The following is a 12,836-nucleotide window of genomic DNA, read 5'->3' on the forward strand; positions in this document are numbered from 1 at the left end:
AAATAAAGTTTGATAATCAATCTCACATTTTCCTATTCTTAAAATCTGATTCCAATGTTTTCTCCTAGACTAACTCCCTAAAATGAAGGTTCTGACACTAAAAAGCTCCACCATGAACATGAGAGCCACAGAGAACAAAGTGGATTCACGTGGCAAAGTGATGAAATAATCCTGTATGTGTCTCACACACATACACACACACGCACCGATGCACACAGACACACATTTTTTTCATTCACCAAAGGAAAATTCACCTTGCAACATGTCTTCTACTTGCTTAGCTATTCAAAAATAGACTGCATATGGCTAAAGATAAAAATAGAAAATACGAATCCTTAAATTAGGACAACAATATAGCAGAATACTTTTACAATTTGGGGTGCAAAAGGACTTCGTAATCAGAAAATAAAATCCCTATGCAAAGTTAATGTACAAGCAACAGTCTTCATACAAGTGACAATGATGTAGCACATCACTTGTAATCATAGACTTAAAATAATGTACCCTTCCTTCTCAGACTGGGAAAATTTGAAAAGATGTGAAAAAGTAGTCTTAAGCATTTCTGGTAGAAGGTAATGGTCAGGGTCATTTTAGAAAGTTGATGTGACAGTACTCTACAAAGTTTTAAAAGTGTATACACTTGGCCCTAGCAAATTCGTTACAGATTCATCATACAAACATACTTCTACATGCCCAAAGTATGTATATGTAAGAACAGTCACTGAGTTCTATTATTTGTAATAAGTTGCTTTAATTCGGGCATTGATTCCTCTGTATCACAATGTAGAATCTAGTAAAATAGATTATTTGTGGATAACAGTACTCTTTAGAAACATAAAGGAGCAAGTGGATTTTAATCTAAAAGATAAAATACTAGTGGCACCTCAGTCGGTTAAGCATCAGACTCGGCTCAGGTCATGATCTCACAGTTCGTGAGTTCAAGCCCCACACTGAGCTCTGTGCTAACAGCTCAGAGCCTGGAACCTGCTTAGATTTCTATGTCTTCTCCCTTCTCCTGCCCTTCCCCTGCTTGCACTCTGTCTCTGTCTCTTTTTTTCTCTCTCTCTCTCAAAAATAAATAAACACTAAAATTTTTTAAAATAAAAGAGAAAACACTAAACTTTCTGATAAGTTTTAGAAACTATAGCAAGCATATTGTTTGGGTTTCTTGTGCTTTTTATATTTCTACATTCAAATATTTTTCTCATCAAAAATTAGAAAAGATTGAGGAGCCTGGGTGGCTCAGTTGGTTGGGCTTCCAACTTTGGCTCAGGTCATGATCTCACAGTCCATGAGTTCAAGCCCCTCACTGGGCTCTGTGCTGACAGCTCAGAGCCTGGGGCCTGTTTCAGATTCATTGTCACCCTCTCTCTCTGTCCCTCCTTGACTTGCATTCTGTCTGTCTGTCTCTCTCTCAAAAATAAACATTAAAAAAATTAAGAAAGAAAGAAAATCCCAAGCAGGCTCCCTACTGTCAGCACAAAGCTTGACAAGGGGCTCAAACTCATGAACCTTGAGATCAAGACCTGACCTGAAACCAAGAGTAAGACACCTAACCAACTGAGCCACCCAAGTGCCCCAATCCTCTCTTGTTCTTAATGGAAACGAGTTTTCCTGCATTTTTCTCCCTTCCTTTCTTTCCTGTGAACTCCTTTCTTCTTTCCTTTCCTTTCTTTCCTATCTTACCCCTTGACCTCAGCTTTTTAACAGTAAATATTTGCTAAATACTTCAAAATTGTATAGACCTTGTTTTCTTTTCCGTCAAGGACTGGTTACTGAGGTACTCTAACTTTCTTTATCTGGATGCCATTTTATACCAAAGCCCAGAGCCCTTCTTCAGTCATTAAGATTCAGAAGATATTCATTTTCACTGGTTCACTAAGGTTTATAGGTTAAAAAACTCTGTTCCACATAGCATCATGCGTAAAACTACTCCCATGAAGATATTACCGTCCCCATATTTATTGACAAGGAATCTGAGACTTGGGGAGTCAACCAAGTTATCCAGGATTGCATAACTGGGTCAGAACTAGGACTCAGTGTCCTGACAACAGATCCAGTCACTCTTTCCCCTCCAGCTCATTTTTCCTCTTCCTAAGAAAAGAAAGCTCCATCTTGGGTGAAGGGAGCATTTTAAATAAAACTTGCCAATTCTCCTGAGGATAATTCCTCCATCCACTCACGTCCATCTCATGCATCCTCATTTAAGCTAGTACAAGACTCTTTGCTCTTAAAGAAACTCCCTCTCACCCAACATGTCTGCCAATGACTTTCCTCTCACGCCCTTCCTTTCAGACAAGCTCTGTGAAACTGGTTCCTTGTTTTCTCTCACCCCACGAGGTGTAATCAGGCTTCTGACCAACCCAGACCCTGAAACTACTGGGTCCCAGTGTCCTCCTTGTCCCTGAATCGAGAAAAAATGATCACGTAATCTATTATTTGAGTTCACTGTGGCATTTGACATGGATAGCCAGGGATTTAATAATAACAATCTTTACAGATCATATTTGTAATTTATAATGCTCTTAATGTTATTGATCCCCGCTACTTTATGTAATTATCTGACAAGTAAGTGTTTAGTTTTTTTCTAATTTCTTTTTTTTTAGGTTTATTTATTTTGAGAAAGATAGCATGAGCAGGTGAGGGGCAGAGAGAGAGGGAGAGGGAGAATCCAAAGCAGGCTCTGTGCTGTCAGTGCAGAGTCCAATGTGGGCCCAATCTCATGAGTTGTGAGATCATGACCTGAGCCAAAATCAAGAGTAGGAGGCTTAGCCGATTGAGTCACCCAGGTGTCCAAATTATTTCTAGTTCCTTAAAAATAACAAGCTCTCCCTCTCTCTCTGCCCCTCCCCTGCTCATGTTCTGTTTCTGTCTTTCAAAAATGAATAAACGTAGGGGTGCCTGGATGACTCAGTCAGTTGAGTGTCTGGCTTTGGCTCAGATCATGATCTTGTGGTTGGCGAGTTTGAGTCCCGTGTCAGGCTCTGCTTCAGATCCTGTGTGTCTCTCTCTCTGCCCCTCCCCCACTCATGCTCTGTCTCTCTCTGTCTCAAAACTAAAAAATAAACATTAAAAAATTTAATGAATAAACATTAAAATTTTTTAAACTAATAATTTAAGTTCTGTTGTATTTTGAATCAACACATTATAAAGTCTGGAACCTGCTTAGATTTTTTTTTCTAATTCTGTATGCTATTAACAGATGGCTTGGCATCAAGCCTCCATAACTCTAACTAGTTAGAGGTCCTCAGTGGAATGCCTGAGTGGTATCTGACTCGGTCTCAGTTCAGGTCTTGATCTCAGGGTTGTGAGTCCAAGCCCCAAGTTTGGCTCCATGCTGGGCATGAAGCCAACTTGTTAAAAAATTGTCCTCAGAGGTCCCACACTCTCCTGTGTTTCTCTGTCTAGCTCTTCTTGTTCCATTGGGTGCCCCTGCCCATCAACTACACACTGGTGTCCCATGGGGCTCTGTCCTGGACTCTTTTCTTCAGCATACCCTATCTGGGTATTAACATCCATTTCCATGGCATCAGCTTTCCCAATATGCTACTAAATCTCTAATCTGTGTAAGTAGGCCAGATCTCAGTAAACGGGTGGTGTTCTGATTAACATTAGCTTGAAATAACAAATTTTGTATATTTTCACTGGACAGTCAGTCCACAATGGAACACTAATCACATTCTCACAATGTATGAGGACACTCAACAGTTACGAATAGAGATGATTGATCAAGACAGAGACAGTGATTTAAAAAACTGATCTAGTTAGGATACAACTTTTGCTGCTCTAGCAAAGAGATCTCAAAAGGCAATGACTTAAATAAGAGAAAGTATTTTTCAAGAACATGAAAGTCTAGGTTAGAGTGACCGTTTTTTTTTGTTGTTGTTGTTGTTGCTTTGTTTTGTTTTTTAGAGTGGTCTTTGGATGATTCAGGAACTCGGACGGTGTCTTACTTCTTGCTCTGCCTTCTTTGACACATGGTGCCAATCTTACAATCGACAGTAGAAGCTGTGAGTATAGTCATCATGCCCACATTCCAGCCAGTGGTAAGGAATGGAGGAGGAGCACAAAAACCAACTCTTCTTTTGAAGTCACAAAAAGCTACACACATCATGTTCACTAACACTCCAATCACCAGAACTTAGTCACATGCTACACTCAGCTTCAAGGGAGAAGGCAAGAAAATAAAAGTTGTTAACTAGACAGTTTGTGCTCAGCTAAAATTCAGGTCTATTATTAAAAATAGAATTGGAGAAGCAGTAATAGGATACAACTAACAGTTTCTGCTGCATGAGAAACAGAAGTTTCTGAAATTAATAGTTTCACTTATTCTTTTTACTACATTCTAGTTCCTATTTTACTATATTCTATTTCATTGTTTTAAACATTGGTCATACTCACTGATAATATTATGACTACTGTGGATGACCCATAATTTGAAAAGCATTGCTCTAAGCTCCTTTTTGAAAAACATTGCTCTAAGTCTACCATGTCAAATATGGTATCCAGAAGCCACATGGACTATTAAGTGCTCAAAATGTGATTAGTCTAAAGTGATATGTGTTGTAAGTGTAGAATATCACACCAGATTTCAAAGACTTGGTACAAAAAAAGAATGTGGAGCATCTTAGTGATTTTTATATTGACTAAATGTTGAAATGGGAATATTTTAGACATACTAAGTAAAATATATATTACCAAAATTAATTCAATCTGCTTATTTTTGGGTTTCTTTGAAATTTTATTTTATTTTTTTTTACTTTTAAAGTTTCATATTTTTTAACATATGCAATTATTTTCCATAATTTACAATACAGTAGTTACAATGACACTCCAAACAGAAAAGCAAAGTAAAAAATCAAAACACCAACTTCTGTTTCATGTAATTAGACTTATACAGAAATTAGAAGGTTAAGTAACAACTAGTTAATCACCTAATTTCACAGCTATCTCAAGTGGCAATCATTATAGAGCAGCTTATCTATGATACATTCAAGATAAATGATACAATTTATTACTTGTTCATAAGCTACAACACAGTCTGCTTAATACCTTTCCTTAAATTCCACCTCTATACTACAATATGCTTGAGGTCCCTGCAAAAAAGGTAATCTGCTTATTTTTGTATCTTAATGTGGCTACTAGAAAATGCAAAATTACATAGGAGGCTCACCGTATATTTCTATGAAACCATTTGCTCTAAACTCTAGATGCAAATGCTAAATGCCTTCTGAATGTTAATACTTGAATATTCCACAAGTATTTTCTAAAACTAGACTCTTTCTCTTCCCTGCCCTCAGCCCTCCTGTCTTCCTTCTGTTCCCACTCTGTACATCCTCAATGAATCCTCTGTGCATTCAATCAGTTAAAGGCAACACAATCCACTCAATGACTGACCAGGAAAATTGAAAGGCATATTCTACTTTATCAATCACGTTCATATATTCATGTATTCACTGTGTGCTATGATTTTACCTCCTAAATATGATATAAATCTGTCAGTCTTTTTCTAACCTTATCCTGAATGCCCTAGTTCAAAATGACATCATCTTTCACCTAGATAATTGTATCAGTTCCCAAATGGCCCCTCTGCCTCCTGGATTGTCTCCTTTCCGTCAATCCTTCAAAGTGACCTTTCTGAGAAGCAAACCTGGAGACATCACTTAAAATCTGATCACTCCCTGAAACAGTGCCAACATGCTCCTTTTTGGTTTGAAGCCAGCTTGTTTCCCTTTTCTGAATGCATGGGCATCTTCTCAATACAAGCACTCTCCATTTCACTAAATGTGTCATGCTTATTCTTACCTCCTGAGCCTTTGTATATATCATTCCCTATGTGCTTAGGATGCATTTCTTTCCCATCTCCTTCTTCCCTCTAGCTAAACACTACTCATACTTCAGAGCTTAATTAAAATTTTGCTTTCCCATTGAATTCCTTTCCAAAGCCCAAGACTGGATTATGTGTCCCTCTTAAGTGCTCCCAGAGCAGCCTGAACTTCAATAAGAATGCTTGGCCACTAAAAGGATAAGATCCATTTGAGACAGCATGAATGGACCCTGAAGGTATTGTGTTAAGTGAAATAAGTCAGACTGAGAAAGACAAATGCCATATGGCTTAACTCATAAATGGAATCTTTAAGAAAGTGAATAAAAAACAAAAAGAAGAATTAGACCTATAAATACAGAAAATAAACAATATTTCCCCCACCCATTGGTTGGCAAATGGGTGAAGGGTAGAGGGAGATACAGACTTCCGGTTATGGAATGAATAAGTCACAGGAATAAAAGGCACAGGATAGTAATACAGTTACTGTTCTTATATAACAATGTATAAGGACAGCTGGTTGCTGCACTTGCAGTGGACAGAGCACAATGTGTAATATATACAACCTGTCACTGTTGTACACCTGAAACAAATGTAACAGTGTGTGTCAACTATATTCAAATTGCTATGCAAATAACATTGCACTAAAACACGTGTGCAAAAAATATTTCTAACAGTGCCAGATGCTGGAAAGAATCAGAGGGGCACTGTGTCAGTGGACACACTGCTCACCAGAGTGTGCAGTGTAGTACACACTCTTCAAAGAAACATGCACAAAAATTGTTGGTAGCAGTGGCGTCTGAGTGAATTAAGCCAGGCCATCAGTTTCAGTTAAACACTGTATTTAACACTTTGTGCTGCACGTTACACACTCTATATATGAATATGCTCAAAAGGTGATTCTGGCAATGCTGGCTCCATGAATGACTCAGTTTGCTATTTCCAAATAAGAAGACAGAAGACATTTTTAAAAAATCACAGTTGAAGAAGACAATAACCAATATAAAAATACATTAGAGGAAGTCAGGAGTAGATTAGGAGATGCAAAACAAAACAAAACAACAGCAGTGAACTCGAAGACAGGATAATAGAAAGCACCCAAGCTGAGGGGCAAAAAAGAAAAATATTTTTTATAAGGAGGACAAATAAAGGAATCTTTTGGACAAAATCAAGCAATAAACATTCATGGTATAGGGGTCCAAAAAGAAATAGTGTTTGGCTACTGTATTTTTATTGCTTGCTTATTGTCTGCATTCACACCCACAGAACATTAAGACCTTTTAGTGAATACCTGTTAATACATATCTGACCATTCCATCTCCATAATTTGCATGATATTGAGCACTACTAGTCTCAATAAATACTTCTGAAACAACCAGATAGTTGAATGAATGGATGAATGGATGGATGGATAGTTTGGATAGATGGATAGTTGAATAGAGGATGGATGGATGGATGGATGGATGGATGAATGAAATAGTTTATATGATTAAAGATTATTGAGGAGTAGTTATTGAGAAGGCAGTAACAAAATGTGTTTGTAAAGTAGATGATAAAGACAACTGTGATTTTTTTCACTCTAGGTCAAAACTTTCTCTTTTCAGCTTTTCACTTTAATACAGAAAAATGTTTTCTATTATCATCCCCCCATGATCTGACTCCTCATCTGCAATCCAGTAACACCCATAAGGTCAAAAACCTATTAGCTCAATCCAATATTGTTTCCATAGAGAGCGACTGAATGCTAAAACTACTTCAAAATGTGATCTCATAGAGGACTTGCAGGCTCACTGACCTGAAGTGAAATAGCTATTTTGAGCTGGTCCAGCATTGCTGAAATTGTAGCTTCCCTTGCCAACGATTCAGGCAAGAGAGTGAGGAAAGCCACAAAAGGAGCTGTGGGGAAGTGGAATGAGGAAAAGAAGGGGTTGAAAAGCCTATTAGCTGCTGTGCAGCAAAACCCAGAAAAAGCGAGCACTAAGGGGAATGTGGATTTTATCCCTCCAGGAATTCTATTTAGCCCACAGGGAATTAGCCTTGACTGTAATTAGGCCCCTGAGAGCAATGACCCTTTCACAGAACATTCAGAGACCTCTACTTTGTTTAGACACCATGTGTGGGTGGAACTTCCTGTTTGCACAGGGAGCAGCATAAAGCCTAGCTGCTCTGAGGAATGTCTGGGACCAAACCAGTTGCAGGGGAGCAGGGTAAAATACAGTCTGGTCTCCTCGGGGCCCTTCTCCCTGCAACATGGGGAAGAATAAACTCCTTCATCCAAATCTTATTCTACTTCTGATCTTCCTGCCTGCAGATGCCTCCGTCTCTGGAAAACTGTGAGTTTCACATGGAACATAAAGAATCCTTTCCTTAAAAGAGAATCCTCTCAGATTCCCTTTTATATGATTCATTTTTTTCCCATGAAACTGTCACCTTCTTATTTCATTGTCTCCTCCAATGATGAGATTTCATAAATCTGGCTTATTCATTCTTTACTTATTTTTTTACTAATCTTCTCCAACTCTCTGAATTTCTAAATTTTCTAGGCATAGATATACAAAGACTTTCTAAGGGGCTTTGGGAATTGATACTTTCAAAGGAATCAATTTCCAGATCCTTGCAATGCTTGATTTGCTTGAAACCATGCTATTTATCCTTTATTGCTTCTCCTTTCTTAATTTGTCCATCTTCCACTTTATAAAAGAAAGACAAGAAGAAGGAGAAGAAGGAGAAGGAGAAGAAGAAGGAGAAGAAGGAGAAGAAGAAGGAGAAGGAGAAGAAGAAGGAGAAGAAGAAGGAGAAGAAGAAGGAGGAGAAGAAGAAGAAGAAGAAGAAGAAGAAGAAGAAGAAGAAGAAGAAGAAGAAGAAGAAGAAGAAGAAGAAGAAGAAGAAGAAGAAGAAGAAAAGGCAAACCTCTCCTTCAATCATATCTTACCATGGAGCACTGTCCTGGGGCATAAAAATCTGTAGGATGCCAAATAAAAGAACGATTTGAAATATTGATATAGATGTTAAGAAAGCAAAAGATCCTAATGAGGGAGAAAATTCTTTTGCAGATTATGTGATGATGAATTCTTTGTTTCGACAAAGTTGAGGGGGATCCAAAGAAAATACCAGCTGATAGGTGATTAGAAGCAATTCTTGAGAATAAGTACTGGGTGAATTTTGGTTTATAATGGAGAAGGAGTTGCAAGAACTGGTAACAATAATATAATTGTTTCATCTGTATTTTATTTACTTTTATGTAAACAATTTTTCATGGCTCTCATGTCTATACAAACTAATTTTGTATAGACAATTAATGTTAAACGTCTTTCAATTCTTGCTATTAAGGAATAGCCATCCATGGATACACAAAAACAGCTCATTGTTCTTATTAAATTATGTGCTTCAAAAATATTTTGATTTGATATCTAATATGGGTGAATCACAACTTGTAATATATTCATATTGTTTTTATCAGTTGTATACTAGTAAGAGTTTTTAAAAATAATTCAATCCAGACAAAAATGGTTAACATTTACAATTTTATGGTCACATAAAGAGTTAAAGTTAAATTAAGCACCCTTACATAGTATTATATATATGAGTGTGTGTGTATATATATACATATATGTATTATATATAGTTAATAAAGAAACAAAAGTTACCCATGAACAGATTTTGAAGCATTAAAATCTTAGGATAAACTTCTATGTAGTAAGTGGCATTGGTAATTCAAGTTTAAGGAGGAAAAAGAAAGACATTAAATTTCTGATCATTACAGAAAGGACATTGTGACATATTTTTTAAATAGGTCATATTGGTTCAGTATTATATTTAAGAACCCATCAAAAACTTATAGAAGACTAATGTAAGTTTTCACTTTAAAAATGCCATCAAAAATTGTATCTTTTGCTATTATTTAAGCTTGTGATAAAAATGTTTACTTGAAAATATGTAAGGAATGTGTAGTGTCTAAAACTTATTTTACAAATTCTGTGAGCAAAAATGTTTAAAAACTACATTGCCAATAAAACTATATATGAGGGTTTTGGCAAGGTCTCTGTTCCACTCATGAGTTACCTCGACCCAAAATTCAATCACTAGAAGGCCATTTGTGGGTGGAACCATTGTCTAGTCAAAAATTGAAAGGCAAATATTTAAAATGCAAATAGCCAGACTTAGGTAACAGGAAGATAATGTTAGATGCTTTCTGTTGCTGAGCCTTTAAACTAATGACTCTCTTTGAGCCTCAGATTCCATATCTATAAAGTGGAAGCAAGTATTTTTGACACCATTTTCACACGGTTGTTGAATATATACATCCAATGGAAGTACTGCAGATTGATTGGTTTTTGTAATGTCTCCTGAGACTTTGCTTGCTTTTTACAACAATTCTAGTGTAAAATAGATTTACAAAATGATAAGTATAATCAGCACATTTTTTATTTGAATTCAGATGTTTGCATACTGTGTTCCTGAAAGTGAGGTGTCCCAGCAAATTTTAATCTCTTTAAAGCTCAGGCAAGTAAAATGTTCACTGCAACAGCATTGATGATGGAAGCAGGAATAATGCTCACACATACCATTCAACAGCAAAGATCAATTTCATGTTCATCAATCTGTCTTCTCCCGGTATAGAACTAATGATAGTAACAATGATGGATAATAGTGCTAGTGATAACAGGTACCTCCCCTCCTACATTCTCCTCTAACTGGACTCCCCCATTCCCAGGCAGTACATGGCACTGGTCCCCTCCCTGCTCCACACGGAGACCCCTGAAAAGGGCTGCTTCCTTCTGAGCTACCTGAATGAGACAGTGACTGTAAGTGCTTCCTTGGAGTCCCTCAGGGGAAACCAGAGCCTCTTCACTGACCTGGTGGTGGAGAAGGACTTATTCCACTGCATCTCCTTCATGGTGAGTATGCCTATTTGACTTACTAGACTTGATTCTACTAGTTAGAGTCATAGGAATCTAGAATTCAGTCAAGATAAAGCTTTGAGAGCCTGGAAAAGACTTTAGAAAGAAACCTAAATATAGTAACTATGCACAGGAATTAAGAAGCAATGTGTGAGGGCTCAGTCAGTTAAGAAGCCAACTTTGGCTCAGATGATGATCTCGCAGTTCTTGAATTTAAGTCTTGCGTAGGGCTCTGTGCTGACAGCTCAGCTTTAGATTCCATGTCTCCCTCTCTCTCTGCCCCTCCCCTGCTCATGCCCTGTCTCTCTGTCTCTCTAAAATAAATAAACATTAAGAAAATTAAAAAAAAAAGCAACATGTGAATTTCCAACTATGGGAGTCAAATACTTATAAGCCTATTAAAAATCAACTTAATGATTAAAGAAAATTTCTATTAGCCAGGAGAGGGAAAAAGCAGTATGCACTAGACAAAGGTAAATTTTTACTTCTCCTTAAAATTAAAATGGAAAAAATATTACTAAGGCAAACTAGACCAATGCAGGATGTAAGCCCCCAGTGGTGGTCTGTCTGGAACACATCACCCCATATTAAAGAGTGAAAATTACATGAATTACTGTAACCGAACTTCCAATCTCCTCAGAGTTGCCCATATGTAAAATGCTTATAGCCTATGGCCAATAAAATATGAGTTTCCCCCCCCCCCATAGCTTAAAAATATACTCCTACCATACCCTTCTAGCACATAACATCAACTTGGTAAAGTCCATCATATAATTAAATCAGGAGTGCATTGGCTGATCTACACGGAGATGTGGGTCTCACTTATGACCTCTTTTACTGATATATTTTCCTCCATCTTCTGTTCTGTCTCCCTATTGGTAAAATGACAGAAGTAATTCCTATCCATGGCAGCTTCCCCTGATGACATTCAGAGGGGCTCAGTGAAGCTAAGGGGCCAGATCTCCAAGGAGGAGAGGAAGAGGGGGTGGAGGGGGAAACTTAGGAGACTGACTGGGTTCTTGGGGTCTGTCTTATATTTCAGGTCCCAAGATCTCCATTTAATGAGGAGATCATGTTCCTCACTGTCCAAGTGAAAGGACCAACCCAAGAATTCAAGAGGCGGACCACAGTGGTGGTTAAAAACGACGAGAGTCTGGTCTTTGTCCAGACAGACAAAGCCATCTACAAACCAGAGCAGACAGGTACAAAGAGGCCCTAGAGTTAGAACAACTCCAAAAAGAAAAGGTCTTCCTCCCCTGTATATTCCCCAGTCAAAGGCCTGTAGTCCTGGTTCATTAACAATTTGTCTCACTGGCCCAAAGGCCTGATTTAAGGTTTCTGGGACTCATGGAAAATATTTCTGTTTCAGTGAAGTTTCGTGTGGTCTCCTTGGATGAAAATTTTCACCCCCTGAATGAGTTGGTGAGTCTCCAAATATCAATATAGTATCATTGTTCTCTGTATAAACAATCTGGAAGCCTGTTTTTGGTGTTGGAGGAGGGCCAGGGAGAGGAAGAATTCGGTATCACTAGCACTGATTTCTGGCATTATAACAGCGAGAGCCTCATTTAAACCCCAGGTCAAGAGAGTAGCTAATTCTATCCATCTTGGGACTGGTACTTAGTCAGATGTCACACAATCAAACTTATTCTTTATAAAGTTCTCAATTAGGCAAATTAGAGAGAGAGATTAGGGGTGCCTGGGTGGCTCAGTTGGTTAGGCGTCCTTCGTTGGCTCAGGTCATATCTCATGGTTTGTGAGTTCAAGCCCTGTGGCAGGCTCTCTGCTGACAGCATGGAGCCTGGAGCCTGCTTCAGATTCTGCGTCTCCTTCTCTCTCTGACCCTCCTCCATTTGTGCTCTGTCTGACTCCGTCACTCAAAAATGAATAAATCTGAAAAAAAAATTTTTTTAAGAGAAATGTTAAATAATAGACCCACCTACACCATCAAATAACTTAAATTCAAATAACTTCTCAAAGAATTCAAATTTTTCTAAACATACCTACCAAAACCTCCTTATAAAGGAAGAGTGTAGTCAGCCTTTGTTCCTTAAAACTAACTCTTGATATTTATAAGAAGCAACTCTTTCAGCTCAAGGCTGATATCAAAC

General features: G+C 37.8%; 1 protein-coding gene and 1 long non-coding RNA gene across 2 annotated transcripts in view; one reads left to right on the forward strand and one right to left on the reverse strand.

Moving 5' to 3' along the window:
* Window positions 1-12,836, reverse strand: part of LOC115303498 — a 68,786-nt gene that overhangs the window by 21,868 nt on the left and 34,082 nt on the right. The gene's annotated exons all lie outside the window — the stretch shown is intronic.
* LOC115303495 (alpha-2-macroglobulin-like) overlaps window positions 7,983-12,836 on the forward strand; it is a 45,766-nt gene continuing 40,912 nt past the window's right edge. Inside the window, exons 1-4 of the mRNA XM_029953280.1 lie at window positions 7,983-8,157; window positions 10,539-10,722; window positions 11,768-11,927; window positions 12,095-12,147. Coding sequence (XP_029809140.1) covers window positions 8,075-8,157; window positions 10,539-10,722; window positions 11,768-11,927; window positions 12,095-12,147 — 480 coding nt within the window. The 5' untranslated portion in view covers window positions 7,983-8,074. The remainder of the gene's footprint in view (window positions 8,158-10,538; window positions 10,723-11,767; window positions 11,928-12,094; window positions 12,148-12,836) is intronic.

This window comes from Suricata suricatta, chromosome 10 (genome assembly GCF_006229205.1).
Source record: "Suricata suricatta isolate VVHF042 chromosome 10, meerkat_22Aug2017_6uvM2_HiC, whole genome shotgun sequence".
Lineage (NCBI taxonomy): Eukaryota > Metazoa > Chordata > Mammalia > Carnivora > Herpestidae > Suricata > Suricata suricatta.